At 41.5% G+C, this 21,503-nt stretch overlaps 1 protein-coding gene across 1 annotated transcript in view; it reads left to right on the top strand.

The window, feature by feature from the left end:
• The window catches only part of rheb (Ras homolog, mTORC1 binding), a 38,621-nt gene extending 17,543 nt beyond the window's left edge, over nt 1–21,078 (top strand). Inside the window, exons 3-8 of the mRNA XM_036521519.1 lie at nt 6,852–6,919; nt 7,185–7,267; nt 14,826–14,882; nt 14,989–15,036; nt 17,468–17,549; nt 20,644–21,078. Coding sequence (XP_036377412.1) covers nt 6,852–6,919; nt 7,185–7,267; nt 14,826–14,882; nt 14,989–15,036; nt 17,468–17,549; nt 20,644–20,736 — 431 coding nt within the window. The 3' untranslated portion in view covers nt 20,737–21,078. The remainder of the gene's footprint in view (nt 1–6,851; nt 6,920–7,184; nt 7,268–14,825; nt 14,883–14,988; nt 15,037–17,467; nt 17,550–20,643) is intronic.
• Nucleotides 21,079–21,503: the final 425 nt, after the last annotated feature.

Raw genomic sequence — 21,503 nt, 5'->3', positions numbered from 1 at the left:
GCTTTGCAAAGGACGTTTTACAGATAGCTTGTGGCACTACAGTGCAGTAATTATGGAACTGTGCTATTAATCGGAAAGCAGATGTGTTTTTCTGGGCTTAAGAGGTTTGAATTGAGTGCACTTGACTGGAACCCTAGTGATTTGGTTATTTTGTGGAAGAGAAGCAGCGTTGCACATGAAACCGCAATCTTACCATACGTAACATGCATATTATGAAAGTATTGTATTTTTGAAAAAGTGTCTAAAATCATTATGTATTTCATACCATTGTTTTTGCCTCACTCAGACAGCTTGCATGTAGAAAGTGAATAATTGCTGTGCAGTAGATGAGATTATAATGGAGAATAAATACAGTCACAGTAATAAAAATCAAGGCAGTTAGGTATGTTAGTCAGTATTCATTTCACTTTTAATGGTTCTGTTAACTTGTAATGCTGGACTAATAATAATGCTCAAATAAAAGATCATCAGTGAATAAGACTGTGAAATCATCATCAAAGGCATTAACCCTGCTAGTGTTGTGAAGCGTGACGGTTTTCTCACACACACACTTACACACACACACACACACACATACACACCGAATTACTTTTTTTTTTTTCTCCAACACCACAGTACCACTTACTGTACTAGGGAAATATTGGTCCTTATGGGAAGTGTTAGATTTATATATGGTGTAAATGGCACTCCCAAACCCCATAACCCTATCCTTCTCCTTTTGTTTCTCTGAATATTATGCTGTTCTTTTATTCAAGAGAAATATCTGCATTCTTCAGGAAAAAAAAAATCGTCAAGATGTCAAGACTTCATCAATTTTCATAATTATCAGCTATTATGATATATGCTATTATGGCTACTGTATCCAAGGCAACTGACCGTAGAGTCGATCAGTTACTGTAAGCATGTTCAGGCTGCAGTACAGTGGTGTTGATAACGGCGGTGGCGCTCGAATGTGATGGAGTGCAGTGAGGCATAAACGTGAGAACAGGTGATGCAGGGGGAAGGGGGAGCGCATGAGAGGTCGAGGGGGCGCGACTCGAATGCCAAACGGCGTACCCGTATGCGGGCACAGAAGTGACCGCAATTCTGAGCCCGTTCTGGGCGGGCAGACACGAAGGGACGCTCAGGCTCGAGTGGCTCACCTCAGCATCTTGTGGAGCGGCCCTCTGCCTTCCATTTCCCCGTGGCATGCTCGCTAAATTCCCCAGATGATTGGGAGGGGATCTGCTGGCACGAACGCGTGGGTAATACTATTCCAAGTCCATCAACGCCCCCGCGCTCCTCTCCCCTCCACTGCACCCCCGCAGTATTTTCTGCCTATAAATAGACGCTGCGTCTCGCTGGAGTGCACTGAAGCAGCGGCATTGCTAACCGTAGCCGACAGGGCCGGGGAAAGCTCGCCCCTCCCCCCTCCTCCTCTTTCATAGCTCTGCGTGGAAACAGACATTAAGCATCTATGTGCAGCCACTTACAGCGGCTGGATCAGTTTTTGATTCATTAATTAAATATGTGCTCCCATGTGTACACTCCTGCATTGCAAAAAGTACTGCTGAGTCTTCAGCTACGAGGTTATATGAGGTGAAATCTCCCAAAATGTCAAGTGTTTATGCAAGATCATTGACCAAAGAGTTGGTGCCTAGGCTTATTTGACAAACTGGCACAGGAATTGAGGCCTGTGCAGTGAAACTGGCAAGGCTTTAAGACAACGTGTCTCTGATTTGATATGCTATATATATCCTGTGGAAGTATCTGCAGGATGCAGAGAATAGCATGTACTTTCAATAATTTCTTCAGTCTTTGATGAAGGTGATTATAGAATGAGATGAATGTATGAATGAGAAATGAATTTGGGGAATATAGAGGTAAGCATGAAATGGTCTGCTAATCTGGTGTCTAATACTGATACTGTCACAGAATTGGAGACAAAATTCCTGTTTAAATGTAGGGGTGTTTTCTTTGATGATATTTAATGTAGGGTGATTTACTTATTGATACAATTCTTCTTTCTTACATCGCTACACAACCTTGAAGAATCACTGCAAAGGAATGAGCTTGTTGCTCTTAATTTTAAAGCACAAATATCTCAATGCTAAAAAATGTCAGACTCATTATGATCCCAACAATGGAAGTATAGTAAGTTTGAACAAAATTCATTTAGCCAAATCAACTTTACCTAGCCTGATATATTTTGTATTTGACAGGGTATTTAGGCTGTGTAGCTGGATTCTGGCAGGAGTAGTTAAGAAAAAAAAAACGCACCTTGCTCAAAAGAGCAACAGCAATGTTCTGCTAGATGTCAAACACTTCAGTATCCTAACCTGTCCACAACCTGTAAAGGCAAATTAGTTTATTTCCTTTCTTCTAGCAGGGGAAACCTGTTTTTACTCATTTTCAAATCAGATGTATTTAAGATAAATTCAGTGACATTAAATCATCTTCAAATATCCTATATTAATACGTTTTACGTATTTCCAACGCTTCTCCAAAAATCAGCTTTTTGAGACACTCAAATGAGTCCCAGTGGAAAGTGTTTATACTGCTACAGTTGATGTCTTCTGGTGCTTGCAAAAAACTTGAAAATTTAATGAAAAACGAAACAGTAATTTAATCTTATTAGCATGCCAGTGCCTTTTGTTAGGTGTTCCTAATTGAAAAGAAACATTCATCTCGCAGCCCCTTAATTAAATTTATGAATGAGATCTGAAGGACCTGATGCAACTTTTAAGAGTGAATGAAAAAAGGTGCAACTAATTTCCCGCCCATCTGTGGTAGCATAAGTAGGCCACACTCTGGACTACACTTGAGATATTTGAGATGAATAATGAGCTTCATTTTGGTAACTGCTATGCACAGCTCCAAGGCTGTGAAGGAGAAAGAAAATTGATGCAATTTCCGTTCAGTGACCTCACTCATATGGAGGAAACAAACCAAAGTGTCCCAGGATGTATATAGTCTCTATGGATGCTGAACTGACATTCTTTATTCCCCTCTAGAAGGAAGCAAAATTGGGATCATTGTAGTCTCTTCTCAACTGAATTGCCCTTTTGTTTTTTTTTTTCCCCCCTCCCATTTTTCCAGGTTTCTGGTGGATTCCATTTTCTGTTGCAGTTGTTTTCTTCTCTGGGCAAGTGTGCAGTGGCGTTTAATTAAAATCAGTTTCGAGCACTGCCTGAACTTCATATCAGCTCAGCTAGCCAGAGGGAAAGTTAATGAGACACCCTCTAAACCTTGTAAATCCTGTGTGTCCAATTAATCTAATGGGCACTGGAGGCAAACGGTGCTCCTGGCCTCCCTGGCAGTCTGATCCCTTAGGATTGATACCTCTGTCCACACGCCTCCATTTTTCCCCACTTCCTTACTCTCCTCTAAGACTAAGTGATGCAGGCAAATTTCTGTCCAGCATTAACACGGATTTCAGTGCAAAGTCAAGTGGTCAGTTCATACATTAGATCCCGCAATGTGTGGTCAGCACCAGGTTAATTTTTTTTTTGGCTATTGCAGAATTATTTGAATAGGCATTTCAAACCAGGTGTTTGTTTAGTACACTTGGATAAGTTACATGCATTGCTGATGAGTCAGCCATTATGCCAGCAGTTTTACATTTTAGCATCCTTTTAACAGGCAGTGAAACTGTCAATGAGATACACAAGAGCTGCATTCAGTGGTAAGTGTTTATGACCACGTAGTAAATGTGAAATGTTACGCACTGAATCACCATCTCAAATGGTACTCACTTAGTGTTTCCAAATTTGAATGAAATTTCATAGGCTGAGTGAATGTGTGCATACAGATACTGTCATATGGATGTTTAGGGATTGTGGAGAAGCCCTACAAAGATACAGATTTATTAATTTCTTTTCAAGATGTGAAACAGCTTTCTCTATGCTTGTTGGGGGATGAAATCCAGATATTATATGGTGAAAGCTGGCATTGCCCAAAAAGTAGCCCAGCGGATAATTTCCGCCTGTCATGAATATTGATAGCCAGCTGTCGTCTGGAGCACCAGCTTGAATTCGTGATTGAACACTGAACTTTAAGTTCCTCCTCTCGTGAGGTATCTCGAAAAATGTTATTGCTCATTTTTCGAATGTCAAAAGCCCTGTCACAAGTCCCCACATTCACTCTGATCACTCTGAGTATTCTTCTGCGTTTCACCCCTTCTGTGCTACCAATAGCGTAGTAGTTACCTGAGAAACACAGCCAAGCCAGTAGGATATGCCTGCAGAGCTGTGTCCTGTTTCATTAGTGCAGTAGACTCTTTTATTTTTTTCCATTGTCACTGAAAGGTGGAGAATGGAGGAAATGTCAATGTAATCCTCCTCAGGCACAATGTAGACTATCGATTTCATATTTATGATTTCTTGCACAAGAATGCTGGCTCGCAGCCCCTCAGAGCGCAGCTAAATATTTCAGTACTGACTAGTGGTTAATCTGATTGGATGTATCTTGTTTCAGTGAGGCACATTTAAATTGTGAAGGGCAGAATGGTGAAGTGTAGCATGGACAGGTGTTGTTTTTGGTATTGAGAGGAAATGTTGTAGTAATGCCCAGCAGGTTGCAGGTCAGCCACTCATCAATCGTTGTAGTGGGGTTCTGCAAAAGAACTGAGTATGCTGTTTTTTTTTTTTTTTAGTTGAAAAATGTTTGAGTGTCTTCCCTAATCCTCCTCATCAAGACCTGAGCCTTTATTTTCAGTTGTTCATGCACTGATTCTTTGCGTTTCTCCTTCCATTCAGCAGTGGTGTGAGGATCATTTTACTCTCCTGCCCTGGGCTACAGTTCATCTACATCCCCATTCATTATCTCAGACTTAGAATTTAAAGTAGAATTTTTTAAAACAAAGTGAAGCTTTTTCCTTACAAACATACTGCCAGCGTGTGGCAATTCTCTCATTTTTCTTGGAATTCACATCTGTACCAGCTACATATGGGATTCAGTCCTGATGCTGTGGGAGCCGGTTGTCTGTGCTTTCAGCTGTCAGTCTCGTTAAAGGACAGCTTTGCCTGGTCCACACATATTTCCTGAGGCGTAGTATGAGCAATCAAGTGATGCATCACTCTACTTCATTTGGCACTTCCTTCAGCACTATGTGATCTGTAGGAAGGCCAGATTATTAATACTGTTGAAATAAACTACATTGAAAGCACTCAAATAAATTCAAGTCGAAGTGAATTTTCATTTTCTTTGGGGAACATTAAAGTGCATTACTGTGTAGCTGTGGGATTTATATTGGTGGATTCTCAATTTGTTTTAGGATTATACTGACAGTGTGACCCATACCTCAGTCATTTGCTTGACGTTTTAAATGCCTAATAGATCTATCTTGGTCTATTGTCAGTTAGACGTCTGTGGTTATTCAACAGCAGACAGTGGTGACATCTAAAATTTAATTTTGGTTTTGTGCTATTCTGGACTGGCCTGATTTGATTGAATTGCAAGGGTATATGTGAGATTGTATTTGTGTACTTCATATTGCGAAGAAGATAAGGAATGGAACCAGTATAATTGCATTTTAAGCGCTGTTTATGTTATAGCACTGTGAGGAAGATATTGGTACCTACTACCTACAATATAATTAACAGCTTTTGAAATGGTGAATTGTTTAAACTGATTAAAAACTGATTGAAAGGCCCTTTGGTGTGCTTAATTCTTTAGGGGTTGGACCACCAAACAGGCTAATGTATGTGATGCGAAAGGTATATGAAGTGCAGTGCAACACTGTGAATGTGAATCTGCACATTGGCTGCCGTGTAAGGCACAGTATCATCGTGTTTCTACTTTCACAGTAGCAGTTACTGAAGTTGTCCGTGACGGTGATGAAGATCGGTAAAGATGAATGTTAACATCAACACTTTTGACTTCTGTCAATGCAGTTGTTCTCTGAGCCTGCAGTAGCAAAATGTCAATTCAGTTACCAAAATTATGTTTGTCTCATGTGCCCCTCTTCAATGGCGCATTCCCAGTTGCACAATACAGGCAAGGTAATGATGGATAATGGAGTGAAATTTCAACATAATAAAGGGACTTATCCCGTACTAGTGTACTGGGCCCTTCAAGTCATGTACAGTATTGTAGCCATGGTAAAGATCCTTATTGGACATTTTTTCAAATGACTGTTCAGATGTACTTTGTATATTTACTGAAAGTGTTAATATATTAAGTTGTTTTTTACAGACAAAGTTTGTTGTCAAGCTAAAATTCTAAAATTATTACTGCTTAGAAGACATTACCTATAGCAACTTACAGTGAAATGCATTCATTCTGTACCCCATTTAAACTTTTATTTGGAGAAAGTTTTGCTTCAACAGTGCCCCACCTTCAATTCAGAATTACTCAGTGCTCTAAGTAAGCTACTTCCCGCATTAATGAGTGAGGACAAGTCCGTTTTTCTGTTGGCTGGGAATCCTTACCAATGAGAGTGCTGATCTTGAGAAATCACTTTCATTAAACTTCTGATTGATCAGAATTAAAGCCAAGACCTCTGTTCATTTTACTTGGAAATGCTGGATTTGAAAGATGTGATTTGCTCTCAGCACATCTTTTGGCTTGAATAATGACAAGATGGAGGCTCTGATTGAGTCATTTGTTTTGCCTATGGGCCTGTGTTGCTTGATTTATATTCATTGTAAGTCTTCTGCACAGAAACCTAGATCAATAGATGCACAAATACTTACTAGGTCTGAGTATTTTAAGTGAGAGGTATTTTAAAAGAAATGATATGATATTAATAGCATTAGTGATTGTGTAATTTTCTAGGAAAGGCTGTTACGTTGGAATGTCTCAAATGGCCCTTGTTGTGTCTGGGATGGATATTATTTTGGCTGGACCTCACATTCTTCTCTCCTCCACAGCATTTACAAAAATGATCACAGTAAATGGACAGGAGTACCATCTGCAGTTGGTAGACACAGCTGGGCAGGTAAGCATGTCTGCTTTGCTCTGTCAGCATTTAATAGTGTTGTATTTCCTCTTTCATTCCTTATGTTCTTCATGGAAACCTGTGGGACAGACATGTTGTAATACGAACGCCTTTGTGTACAGAGTCTTTCCAGAGATTCTATAGCAGTCAGTTGTCCAAGTTCCTGTAATTCATCTGTAATTAGTGCTAACTGGTATTCTTTTTTGTTGTTATTACACATTTCAGCCGCTTAATACTCTCTTCAAAATCTGTCCTCTTTTTTCAGGATGAATACTCAATTTTCCCTCAGACATACTCCATAGACATCAATGGATACATTCTTGTGTATTCAGTCACGTCAAGCAAAAGGTAGGTGGGAAAAGTTTTTACATGTGGTTTCATAGCATGCTAAAATAAAAATCTGGCTAATATTCAGAGTATGTGTGATTCACGTAATGACTGATGAAGAGTGTCCCACCTCTGAAACAGGCTGTAGCAGACTCATTATTTTGGTCTGACAATATTTGCCATTCATGTAGCATTAGGGTAAGAAATTGAACCGTTACCTTTTTAAGGGCATTAAAGCTCAAGTAGCTTCACATACTTGCATAATACCTTAAACTTTTACAGGCAAACCTTTGCTGAGTGCAGTCTTTTATACAATATGTAGTCTGCCTCTTGCATGAGGTCTGAAACTAACCTGCCCAAAATGAGCTCAGTGCAAAGTTGAGTAGTTTTTGCGTATTTCGTATGGAGGCAGAAGTTAAATGAATAACAAGGTGTGGGATTGGAAGTGCAAAATTAAGTGAAATATGTAAGTGTTGTTAAGCCTGGTATTTATTTCTTCATTATGGTATGTTCACCACAGCTTTGGAATCACCAACTGCAGCATAAGCGCATCTCACCACAGCATCCTGTACACTCACAGCTGAGACCCTGACAAACATAAGCCACCCTCCCCTGGTGGAGCAAAGCTAATTGTGTTCCACTGTTGTGGAGCCCCTTTTCACTGACAGGTGGGGGGCAGGGGAGGGAGGGGTGGCAAGGGAAATGTTGCCTCATTATTCTCAGTTGTGAGTGTTCTCTTTATGCTTCAGACACCATTATGGTTTAACCCTAATTTAGTTCCTAAAATTGTCTTCACGAGTTTGCAGCGAATCTTGGTGAAGCTCTGCAGGTGAATGCTGAAGTCCCACTTTGACTTAACACCTTAGATCTTGGGGTGTGTCAGGTCCTCCTGTGAGCAGCATTAATTGCTCTTTCAAGTGCCTTTAGAGTTCTGAGTGGATATAAAGCAGTGTTGAAACTTCCTTCAATTGCCATTCAGTATTGGCTTTCACGAGTGAGTGAGGGAGTGCCAACAGCTAATGATAAATAACCGTTCAATGGTGCAGTATGTTAGCACAAAAGTTTTTTCTTAGCATTTAGCGTTTCCTGTGGAACAATAGTGAAAAGTGGTGAAGGAGTCGTGGAATAACAGATAAAATGCGAGCTTCAAGCCAAAAATGCACACTGTACAGAAATGTAAGATGAGGAACTTATTGAACTGTGGCAAGAGCATTTGGGTTTATTTAATCCATCCACAGACAGCTACCACAGCAAACAGTGGCCGCACAATATACGGGCAGAAAAAGTAGGGTCGCGTTATATATGTATGGGTAGCAAGTTTTTCCCGTCCTTCAGTCATGGTAAGTGCTTTATAACCGTATAAACGTAGGGCAGCAACAATGGGCACCACTGCTTGGCTCCAACATCATTGCTGAAACACACAGTACAATTCCTCAATTTCAAAAATTGTACTGTAGTGAGGCAGTTCTGATTCCCCTAATCCAGCAATATCTGTCTCAAAGGGTTTTTGGTGGGTTTCTAACAGGTTATAGCAAGCGCAAGTAAAAGTTACATGCATTGGTTTAATTAATTTGTACGTGTTCCAGAACAGTATTTAGTATTCCCTCATGGACAGCATGTGGTATCAAGAGTGGTAATACTTTAAATCTTTCACTCTTCTTTTGAAAGATACCAACATAGCATATTCTCAGAAATGCTTTAGTAATACCATAAAAGGTGAAAGTGTGAAAGTGGGTGCATGTAAAAGCTTTCCTTCCACATGGATGGAAAATGGATGGTTGCCTTGTTACACTGAGCAGATGCTATTGCTCTCTTCTCTCTGAACTTGGCCTCAACTTGAAACATCCATTTCTCTTCAGGGGAATTGTCATTGTGAATGCATAACTCAGCCATTGAACAGTTAGTCAAATACGGGAATCTAAAACCACGTTACCCAAGTGCACCGTCCTTCCTCAACCTTGAAGAATAAGAATCCCTTTTTGACTTGTCATCTACTGCAGGTGGAAAAACATAATGGTAAGCTATTTGTGGCAGCTATGTTATCCATTCTGTTGGAGATGGAGCATGCTATGCCTCTGGCTCTCCCCAACTTGTCCAATATCAGCTGGAGACATTATGAAATCTCATCAGCACATCTAGTGCTCTGTGTGTGTGTGTGTGTGTGTGTGTGTGTGCGCGCGGGCATGTGAACTTGCATTTGCACACTCACATGTGTGCACGTGCGTGTATAAAAAAACTCCAGGGAATTTATTTGATAGCTCAGTTTTAAAATGAAGGCTTTCAGAGGTATTGATCGCATGCCTTCGCACACGCACTCCTGTCATATTTCAGAGACTCACAGTGACCTCAGCCCTGGAATTTCCCACAGTCAAACCAGGCCACAGCTGCTGCGGTGCAGATGGGTGGGACTCAGTGTCCCTCTTAAGCCTCAAGAATCCTCCTGAGGCTTTTCATGGGAAACCTACTCCCCAGACCTGTCATTCTCATACCCATCCTCTTGAACCATTTTTTTTTTCTACATAGTAGTATTTCACTTCAGTTTAGGTAACAACGCTGACTCAGATTACAAAAATTACAAGCAGTTACATATTGGGAAAGGAACAAAACTCAATTCTTAAGTCAGATATTATTAGTGGAGCTTGCACAAGATGAATGGAATGAAGCTACTTAAATAATAACTTACATCTGGGGCTCATACACCAAAATGAACTGTTTGTGGTGTCTGTCAGACTGATGTATCTTTTATCCTATTCTTTCATTATTTTTATGAGATGTAGTACTTTTTTAAGTGTCTAGAGGCATACTGTAGTATCCTAAAAAATTGTGATGAATGCCGTGTATGTACTAAATTCGGTAATAGGGCTGTTTTGTTACTTCATATGATGAAAGATGGTGTAAATATATCATTGTAATCAATATTTGTCTTTTCCAGTGCCTGATGCATGAATAAATATATTTCCAATGATCAGATGACCTCTTACATAAAATGTGGAAATGATAGGTTCCTAAACAAAGAGTTGTGGGCTCAAGTTCACAAAACATTCCTGTATTTGTTTTGTAGAAAAACCGTTGACTTCAATTCAGGGAGCTCTACGCTACATTCCCAACCCATTGGGTGATTGGATGTAATTTCAAAGCCTTGGGTTTACTAGAAGTATTTAATAAATAGAGCAGCATTGTTATGGCCCATTATGTCCACATGCTCCCTGTTCTCATAACTTCAAAGTTACATTGGCATCTTAACTGGATGCCGTAGCTTTAACAAGCAAAACAGTTGCTGTGCTCTTGCCTCTCATAACATGCTGCGCATCATTCATTGCCCTTGTAGGGCAATGTTTCCAGCAAATCAAGTGGACACAAATATAATTGTATCAGCTGAATTGTGCAGTGCAGACACTTGTGGAGAAACCTTTGCCATAGTACTGCTATGCAGTAGACACTATGAACAACAGCACCTCTTTGTTTCTGTTGGATGGAGGTTCATCCAGTTGAAGAGCCATTTCCAGTATAGACAAATAGGTGAGAGTTCACCGACTGGGTCATGGGACTTTGGTAGTCAATGTAAATGATATTCTGTGTGACGGAGTGCCGTCACTACGGTCGAGTATGCGCTCTGACTGCCATACCAACGAGTCTGCATGTTTGGTACTCCGTAGACCTGGGTTCGAGGCCGGGTGGAGTAACTGCTCTCGCCCTTCGCTGCATTCTGACATCATTGGAGTTCACTATTTTTGGTAAGATTTGATTAAAGGAAGTTTTAGGATCTGTCTTTTTGATCTGTATACAGCAGCACTTGTACATACATATATCAAGCCTTCTTAAAGACAAAGTCATATTGATTGCATGGTTTGAAGAGCCTGCACATTTCTCAGTATCTGACAATGTAATTTCTCCTCACCAGGCATTAAATGCCATAGTGCCTAATGTGGTTTGATTTGGTCTCCACATCAATTCACTAGTGTTATCCATCAGTATAGCTCCTGGTTTTCTGTGCAAATTGGGGGCGGGCTGTTCTCTTTTAACCTGAGCCATTCTCTGCAACCTATAACTCAGTGCTAGGCTGAACTGGGAACACGGGGGGGGAGGGCTGGGGTTGGCTGAAGGGCAGCGAGGTATGACGAACGTGATTGGGAGAGACCGTGATTGGAGCCTCCTGCGGCAGGGCCAGCAAAGGGATTCACGGGAGCTGCCCATGGTGCTGGTGATCTCCTCCGCTTGCCCAGTCAAAGGAGAGGCTGTCAGGCCTGCTCCCACTCACTGAGGGCCCGTTCACCAAGATGCAGGACTGTACAGCATTACCCTGATTCTGAGTCAACATCCTCTGACAAGTGCTCTCCCTTACTTAATGTCCCAACGCCCTAACTTGTCATCTTTTTTTTTTTCCCGATCCTTTGCCGTACCCCAAAGGTTTATGTGTTAAATGAATCCTTGGAATGTCAAAGAGACCTTCTTGTGTTCACAATTGTGAAAGTCTATCGGTGCCACACAGTTGAAAAGGACCGTTCACATTTCAACCGAGAGTACTGATCTTATATTAATTAACACTGTAAATCTTCTACCTGGTAGTAAAATCAGTTGTTTTAGTTTTGTAGTTCACCTCCTAAGGTGAGGATAACATTGAATGTTATTGTTTGGCCTTTTTTAAAGAACAATGTAAGCTTTGACCAAGTTGAGCACATTACATTTAGATACTCATTAATGACTCCTCTATAAACATAAAAAGGATTACAGCCTCCTAAAACATTCAGTCCCATAGGATGTCGAGATGCCTGAAAGGATTAAGGGGTTGGAATGAAGGAGATTTTCCTTTGATGTAATTTAGTCTAATTAACTGGATATTAATATGCGTTAGCACTGTAATACCCCCAATGATGCAATGATATTTTACCCTTGAGCAAAGTACTTTGCATATTTATTACTCATATTTTACATATATTACTAAAACATTTCAGGTTACTGGAACATTTCAGGCAATGGAAAAATAACAATGAATATGAAAAATGCTAATAATCCTACTTTAAAGAAATTCTCAACATTTGTAAGAATTTATTGTAATTTGGCATACCTCTGTTGTAGTGTAGCTCCGTTACTTGTTGGTCCGTATTCAGAAGATGCAGTGCTGAATGGGATTGATGTGACTGTTCTTCTGAAGAGTAGTGGTGGTTCAGAACAGGTGGGTTTGTTCCCTTGATGCAGCTGCTCCTCAGGGCAGCACACTTAGTGGCTGCTATCAGCCCTTCCAGATTTCGGCCTTTCAAGTAGCACATGTGCGATTTGATGCGGACACTGCGTCTGTCTCAGTCAGCGATTCGTGTCGCTGACCCCTTTTTTTTTCACCAGTTGGATTGTGGGATTGTCAGGCTTGCCGTTCTGACCATCAGTTGGGCTGGAGCTTGTCAGCGAAGAGGAAGAACACTTTGCTTACATCCTTTGCAGAGTGAAAATCCATTCAGCTGGTAATGGAACACTTTGACGGGTGACAGGATCTCTTGGTTAAATGCTCTGATGACCGAGTAATTCTTCACCAGACGTGTGACCTCCTGTTTTTACAATCAGGCCCTGCCGCCATGTGCAAACCTCACCCAGCTTTTTTGGTATGTTAGTAAGAATGTTGTTTGTGAGCAGCTCAGCTGGCTGTGAAAATGAGAGCAGAGCTCATCCTTCTGAATCCTGTTTCATGTATCCAGTGTAGGAAATAATTCCATGTGACTAGCTCCTTGCTGCAAGCTAAAAGGAACTTGAAATACTGACACATTTTTAGGAAAAAAAAAAAAAAAAACACCTGTTAACAAATATGAAATACAGTTCTCGTGTTTAAAAGGCATTTTTAAAACAGAATTTAGTGGAATGCATGTATCAAATCACTTTTATGTAATGGTGATCCTCACAAGGCAAATGTGATAATATGAGTTTTCAGATTCGATGAAAAGCTTTAACTTTCAAAAATAATTCCCTAACTCAGACCACTGGGACTGCTTTTCAGCCACTGTCATCACAGCCAACTAAGTTCGTTTTGTCCAAAATGCAGCCCAGTTACACAACCAGACATTGAAGTGCATACCTGGCATCAAATCGAAGGCTTCTCCGAAGGTGTTGCTTTAAAATGGTCGTTTGATTTGAGTTACAAAATGCTGTTCGGTCTGGGCCTTCCCGCTGATCCTTCATCTGTGGACATGACTTGCCAAGGGTGACTCAGCTGACGCTCAGGCAGTCGCTTTTCTGTGCTGGTCAGAGACAGACATGGAAGAACGCCTGGCACAGTGCGTGCCGAGTTGTGCCTACATTTATAGTTCAGTCCACACTCGTGGCCTCTGTCTCTTCACTACGCAGAGATGCTACACGCTATGTAGTGCTATCAGAGGAAAAAGAGGATGGAGAGGAAGAATGCGTGTCAATGTAAAAGTCTGTCTGTAATTCAATAAAAAGCAGTAACGAAGCACGTGAATAGCACTGGCTTTGGGTTCTACGATGTCGGGAGTGAACTCTGTATGGTAATGAAATCAGAATACCGTGTTTGGTTAAGTCAGGATACCATTTGTTTGAGTAAGTCAAGATGCCATTTTTTGTGGGATGGTTCTCGATTGTAGATTGTCCCATTCTATAATTGATTGCTGTCACGCTTGGCCCAATTGTTAGGGTGTCGGCGGAGGTGTGGACCATCTAATAATCAAGGCATTTGGGATGACGCGGCTATTCAAATTACATCATTTCTGGTGGAACGCACATTCTGGGGCAGAATGCTGTAATCTCTCACAGTGCTCTGAATTAACGTTTGGCGCAGAATTCCTCGGGTTGCATGCTGGCGTGTGAGGCATAGCGATTCACATGGCTAATTCTAACCACTGGTCAGGTCAAACTGTTGTCTTATTATACACTGTGGATTCAGGCCTGGGGTGCCACAGGAGTGCTTTGTGGTGTGTTAAGCTTCCTTTAAATGAGGAGTTAGTGATGTGTTGATCCTGGAAAAACCTTTGGGGCAAAGTCTGGCAGATGTGGGCACCTAACCCCAACGGTGGGCTTTTCTTTGGACACTTGTATGAATTTCAGACAGGGGGCTGAACCTTGTGTCTCACTCAAATGCAGTGTTTGAGGTTTCGCTTTATATTATATGACTATAGATTGCTATTTTGCAATGTTATCACTTGTGGTCCTACATGAATTGTGGTCACAATGTAGCTAAGTGGCCTTTTTAAATTGTTCCTGTTAACATCAGATGATGTTAAGCATCATGTTATCAGACTTTTCTGGATGCTGTCCACTTCAGTTTCACTGAACATGTAGTGATGTTGCTATACTATATTCTGGGATAGCACATAAAAAATGGTGACATCCATGCGCGCAACCTGTACTCTGATACATATAGCCAATATTATAATTCTTGCAATCTGTTTCATACAGAAGATTTGATGTCATTTCAACATTTTACTCTCAGGAGACGTATGACACGGAATGAGTATTGTCTATAGAAATCAATTAGATGGCCTCACTGAAATGAAATGCTAACTATATTTTTGCATGCTTGTGGTTTAAGCATGCAAGATCATTAACATTTTTTTATATTTGTATTTTTTGTCTCCAGTTTTGAAGTAGTAAAGGTTATCCATGAAAAATTGTTGGATATGGTGGGTAAAGTTCAGTAAGTATTTATTATTATTATTTTTTTGCCTGGCTTGTACATTTGATTAAAAATATGTACGTTGTTGAGCTGTTCATGAAGTAACAGCCTGTTTTTCCATCTACAGAGTACCCATTATGTTGGTTGGAAACAAGAAAGATCTACACATGGAACGGTACGTTGCATTGTTATTAAATATAGCAAGTACAGAAACGTCTGATCCAATATAAACGCTAAAGACAGTGCTGAGTGCTCAGGGAGAAACTGCTGTGACCAAATGAAGTCTGACAGAACATGCACTTTACAATATCAGCACTGGACCGTGGGGTTTTGATGAGTAGATGAATGAGTCAAATTGAGGACCGTGGGTTTAGATTAACTTGAATGAGTCGTCTGTGCATAAAGGAGATGGAGTTTGGGAGACGCTAAAATATTGAGACAAGAGAAATTCTCTTGAGACGGCAGGTCCCCTCAGCAGGAGAGCCAATTCCATGTGTCAGGATTAAGTGCATCTTCACCGAGCAGTAATGATATGCAGTTTCCTTTTTTAAAGTGATTCTTGGACTTGTTTGAAGAGGAAATGAGACACGGAATAAAATAACACACTTTGTAGAGTCTTTTATCTTTTTTTTTCATTTAATCTAGTCTGCTTTCTTCAAAAATCTGTGTCATTCACACATCATTCTCTCTCCCCTTAGACTTATCTATGTCAGGGGTAGATAGCCCAATAAACAAGGGCCAACAAGGGCTGTTGTAGTCAGCCAAGATTTCTGTAGACTGCATCCACATTTATCGTGCTGTAGTTACACCAAGTATGACCTCATTATGGTGGGAATCAGTTAAAACGTTATTGGCCCTCAAGCTCTCACGTTTGGAACAGATAATATCTCCCTGATATCCCCCAGATAACAAATGCCATAGCTACAAGTCATGGCACAGCCATTCATAAAGTGTATAAATCATAAACTGTGCTGCAGAATGCCTGTGGGCCACGTATTCCAGATTCTTGATTTATTTCACCGGCCCGCACACTGGGGAACAAAGCGTCGCTGTGCTCTGGCATTCCTGTGGGATATCCCGTCTCCGTTTGGAAAGCGGGACCCGCAGTCCGTGACGTCAGACCGGCGTGCTGAGGAGCAGCCGCGCAGGACCCGTGGTTCTGAGGCTGAATATGCATCAGCTCCCCGGGGGCCCCGGTTAGAATCGGAAACTTTGCGTCACACGCTTAGAAATGGGTCAGCAAGCACCCTCTCGGTGTTCCATCACCCCAGGGCATGCAGGAAGTGGAGCATTGCCGCCCTCTAACAGGAAGCTTGTTCCCTATCAGTGCAGGAAGTGACATCGCTCGATACAAATCCCCGGTGATGTCAAGAGGTGTTCAGTCCACCACTGTATTACAGTTTATGGCGGACGTGCTGAGGGGCAGCTGCGGAAGGTTCTGTCACCATGAATGTTGTGTGTTTCTGCTTCATTCAAAGTTGGCAGATTCACTTACTCCAGCCAGCCTGTCTTTTTTATGGGTTTTCATTTGAAGCCTATTCATTTTATAATTTCTGTATGACTTCACTCCTCTGTCTTCATTACATTATATTAGTTTGCTGCAATATTTAGGCTTGACTTCTGCCTAAGTATGTCTATTTCAATTAGCTAAAACCCCTTGGCACTGTGTGTCAGTGGAAGAGTATATCTCATTGAACACAGTATAGCACAGGTATGTTTACAACAAAGCCTAAAGGCAGCTATACACCCACTCTTTATTGATTGCTCCACAGCAGTAAATCTCAGTGCTAGATGGCCGACCGGATGTTATGACAGTCAGCAGTTCCAGGGCGATGGGTTTGGGTTACTAATGTGCATTGGCCGTAAGCATCCAGTTAACTCTTTGTGCTCCTCATTTCATGGTTCTCTCCAGATGACTCTATGCACTGTATGATATTACCAGTCGTTAGGTCAACCTATAGGGGACGCCCATCATATGGAGGGAAGCTTTCAAATAGTCTCTGCCAAAGCTTTGCTGTCTGTCGCTAAGTCTGTCAATAACCCTCCATCCTACCATCTTCTAGAAAATCAGTTTGTGCAAAATCGTCTCTGCCAAGATTCCATTCCACTCCACTGTGGTCAAGATATTTTTCCTCGCCAAACAGTTCACCAGTGTTCCTCTGCGCCAGTGAGGCTGGTGTGGTATACCCCCTCGGTAGTTTCATTCTTTCAGAGCCTGTTTCATGAAATTCAACAAGATTAATTGCGGTCTGAAGAAAGAAACGGACATTTTCAGCCAATACCAAAGCAGGAACACATGACTGCAAGGAAAGTTAAATTCTCCACACCTTTCCCTCATAAACTCAGAAGGACTTAGATTGACTTAACAACTGGTAACTACCCTATGTGCCACTTTGTTGAGATGAATGAAAGAACAAACTTAGGTTTTTCCTGTTTAAGTGTGTCACACCAAGTATCACACTAAGTCTCTACAGCCACTTTTAAAATTTTGCCCCTCTTTTTGAGATGTCATGCATGGAAGTAGGATGGCCTGAGATTTGGAGTCTTGCTGCGCTGTGGTTCAAGATTTCAGGAGCGAGGTTTCTGTGGTTTTCTATATTTTCCAGGGTAATCAGCTGTGAAGAAGGGAAAGCATTGGCAGAGTCCTGGAACGCAGCCTTTATGGAATCATCTGCTAAAGAGAACCAGGTAACGAACCATCGCCCGTCAGGACTCCGTCGCTACTTCTACACCTCGTCTTCCCACCCACTCCTGCCCTCATTTCGCCACATTTGATTCCTTCTTATCCATGCCTGTGAGCACCGTCTTGTCTCTTCACCTCCTTACACAACAGTGCTGCCTTGCACTGTAATTTTGATGTTATTCACATCTCATTTAGTAGCGTAAATTTGCTTGGTCCTTTTGTTTTTCTGATAACCCATGCGATTATCCCTCTAAAAACCCGTCATTTTTCGCTCGCAGCGAACCAGCCTTATTTATACCTGACATGTCCTCATACCTCACTGGAGTGGAAAGCTAAAAGAGGAGATGCCAGTGTGTCTCTGGCTCTCAGGGGCCCTCCTCCTCTTGACCTGTTACAGACGTGTGTGGCATTCAGTTGTGTGCATCTTCCATGTTCCGCAGACCCAGTCCTCTTTAACCCTCTTATTTCTGTGACAGGCGAGTTTACATCTGTGTTGCTGAGATTAGCAGTCTCCGGGTGTTCACCTTAAGGCCCCACACAGAGAGTCTGGTCGCTTAGTCTGCTGCTATGGCGTCCGTGTCCCTGCATGTTTTGATCTTCACAGAGGAGATCCAGGCTTCAGAGAGGCATTACATTTTCAACAGATTAGCTTACATCCTAAACCTATCAGACGGCCCCGAGGCTCAAAAGCTTAGCTCCAGCCACACCAGGGACTCTGCAGGGTGATAATGGCTTTCAAACAGCTCTGCTCCTGTTAACGCCAGCATTTCTTCCTCTTATTGGCTTTAAATGGCCTGAAATGTAGGGACCACCATAGGAAAAAAAAAAAAACATGAACAGTTTTTAAGAGATCAAATGGGACTGAGGCCTTTCTGTAATTCATTCTAAATTTGACTGTCACTTCGTTTTCTGTTAAATATCTTGAAGAGACACTTCAGACATGCCCAGAACTCACTGTCCCCTACCAGGTGAAAGTGTAAGAGAAAACCATAATTGCCTCCCAGAGGGGTAATTATTTCAAACCGTGACTCTTCTTCACTGCTACAGAAACGGAGTGGTCATGTCACTTGCAATAGGCATTGTTGCGTGACCAAGAATTTTCCCTGCAAATTTCAAAATTCGAAGTGATTCCAGAAATGTTTCTGCTGCGTACCTAAGCGCTGTTGTCAAAAGCGACCGATGAGTGGTAGATGTCGCCAACAGCTGGCTTCAGGCCCACGGGGAGGTAGAATTGTTCCCTTGGTTGTCTTAGTACACAGCAGCCTGACTTATATTCGGAGCTAAGGAATAGCCACTAACGCAAGGTCACAGTGCTGGCTTCAGCCTCGATGGACAGACGCACTGTGACGTCCACCCGCGTACATTCATATTTTCCATCCCCATGCCAGGAAGAGATGTTGCAGCTGGACGGCATAAGGACCTTGGGCTAACAGGGCGGATCATTCATATTCTTTCCTCCTTTCTTTAAAAGAAAAACAAAGCCAGGGAGAGATTGCTCTGCATTCAGATACAGTGATTTCAACCAATTTAGCAGAATGATCTTTCGGTTGTAGAAGCAATAAAGATTGATCGCTCAAATTACTCAGTCTCCTGGGGCAGTCCATTGTCAATGCGCTAAAGCATTGCAGGGCAGTACTAATCTTAGGGGTAGCATGACATTGAAAAATGGAGCTCTCGGTTTCAGATGAACCACTAGTGGTATGGGTATAGGACTCAACTTGCTGATGAGGTCCCTAGGCAAACACATAATTCACGTTAGATGCATGTATTTGAATACCTCATTTGTCAAAGACATTGGAGCACGTGTATGGCTAACAATGTCTGATTGGCCAGTCACCACTTGTCACTCACCAGACTGCGACCAGTTAAGTCCCACGAGATCTTGCCACGGCCTCTCGAAAGTAATGTTTTATGCTTTGCATAAACTTTAGTTTTGCAAATAGGTACCATCAGTGTTAGTGGCCCCATTGACAGTGACGGAATGTAGGAGATCTGCCACACACCCAACAAAATACAGCTTAGATGCTGGAGGTAAATGCTAACAAGAACTTCCACAAACTTAGAATCAAGTGCAAGCTCCAGATTGAATACTAATCTTTCAGCCCAAAGAGTCTAAGTTGTGGCAAAGGTTTTTGGACTGAAAGTTTAGTAATACATTTGGAACTTGCTTTGATTTTAAGTGTGCAGCATTGATTGAATGTGAAATGTTTCTCTGTTTCCTTACTTGATTTTACTCTGTCCGGAAAAAGAAAACTGGGAACGCAAACTCTTCTCTTGTGTTTAAAGCCTTCTGAATGGATACAAGAATGCACATCTCCTCAGATGAATTCCACATCTGTTGTCCATTATATTATATTTGCTGTGTGGTGTTGTTTCCGCATTGTCCTGCAGGAGGCAGATCTTATCCATTTGATAGGAAGCAATCTAATGCGTGAGAGAGCCTGCATTTTTTTTGCACATTGTTTCAGATAAATCTACAGCAATTGTCTCTGTTTTGCTGTGACTTTTGGACAGTAAAGTTTTGAAAGCAAAGTATATTGTTCTGGGTTTTCAAAGAATTCATGGGTTGCTTCTAGCTGTCTAACTCAACTTTAAATCTGTGTTTATTAAGTGCTCTCACCTCATTTCTAATTAATTTGTAAGTTGTTTATTAACTGCATGTTTGATGATCTTCCATGATTATTGGGGAGTTCATGAGGAGACAAACCCCCTTCATCTTCACTGAACAACAATAAGAAATAGAAGATTTGCATTGGTTGTCATGCTGATGACATTTAACTCTTTATTAATTGTGAGTTAGTGATTAGGCAGTTTGTTCATATGTTGGATTTCAGTTCATTATAGTTCAGTGTGTTATTGTAGGCACCAGTTCTGCTGCAGCTGGTGGTATACAGCACCTCTACTGCCTGCGAGCCAGAGCCTTCAGTGCAGTTTGTTTCTGTATTTGTACTGCTCCAGAATGCCATGCCATCATGCGTATAATAAACCTGTTTTTGCTTTAGATGAAGTTTGCTTCTACTTCATCTGACTGTGCTGCGTTTCCTGTGCTGTGCCCATCCACAGTGTCTGAGCAAACTGTGTTTCCTGTGCCTTTTTTAGACTGCAGTGGAGGTGTTTAAGAGGATAATCCTGGAGGTAGAGAAGATTGATGGGGGTGCTCCGCAAGGAAGGACATCATGCTCGCTGATGTAGACCTCCCCCAGCCCTGATGCCCCCCTTCAACAGATCACAGCACTGGACACTGGGATATCCCTCTACTTGAAGAGGCTAACTGCCTGTTTTCCTCCAGATAAACTTGGCTTTTCTTTTTTCTTTTACTTTTTTCTTTTTTTTTTTAGTTGGGCTTTTTTTTTCTTTCTAAGTAGGACAGAGAAATCTTTACAGATGAAGGAATAACATTCCCTCTCAGCTCTTGGTGGACCTGCCCACTCTCCCTCTGCCACCCCACCCTGCTTAGACCAGCCCTGATATGAAAGATAGAGCTTCACTCCACTCATTTTAAGCTTTCATTTTCCTTTTCTACTGCCCCCCCCCCTCCCCTCCTTTACCAATTTGTATATTGTATTTCTTAAAGATAATTATGGCCAATAAAGTTGCCAACATTCTTTTTTGTGTAGTGAATGTTGTTAAAATCATTTTGGACTGTAGTCATTAAAGCAGAAAAGTTTCACTTATTTAGGTAGGTGGCCAAGTTGCGTATCTCATTTTTCTCATCAAGCACTCACACTCTCGATTTTTAACTCATTCTAAATAGTCAGTTGGTGGTCAGTGACAAAATTCTGATCGTGGCTTGATGAGACAGAATTTAATTTCTTTTTATACACTGTCAAGAGAACCCAAATGAACTTGCGGTGTGGTTTGACCTGTTATTATGAAGCTGTGGTTTGATCCATTGTTATTATTAATCACACATGACGTAACGAAATAGATCTGGCTGTAGGTTTGTGATTCATTTTTGT

This window comes from Megalops cyprinoides, chromosome 2 (genome assembly GCF_013368585.1).
Source record: "Megalops cyprinoides isolate fMegCyp1 chromosome 2, fMegCyp1.pri, whole genome shotgun sequence".
Taxonomy (NCBI): domain Eukaryota; kingdom Metazoa; phylum Chordata; class Actinopteri; order Elopiformes; family Megalopidae; genus Megalops; species Megalops cyprinoides.
This window is presented reverse-complemented; position numbering and strand designations above follow the sequence as displayed.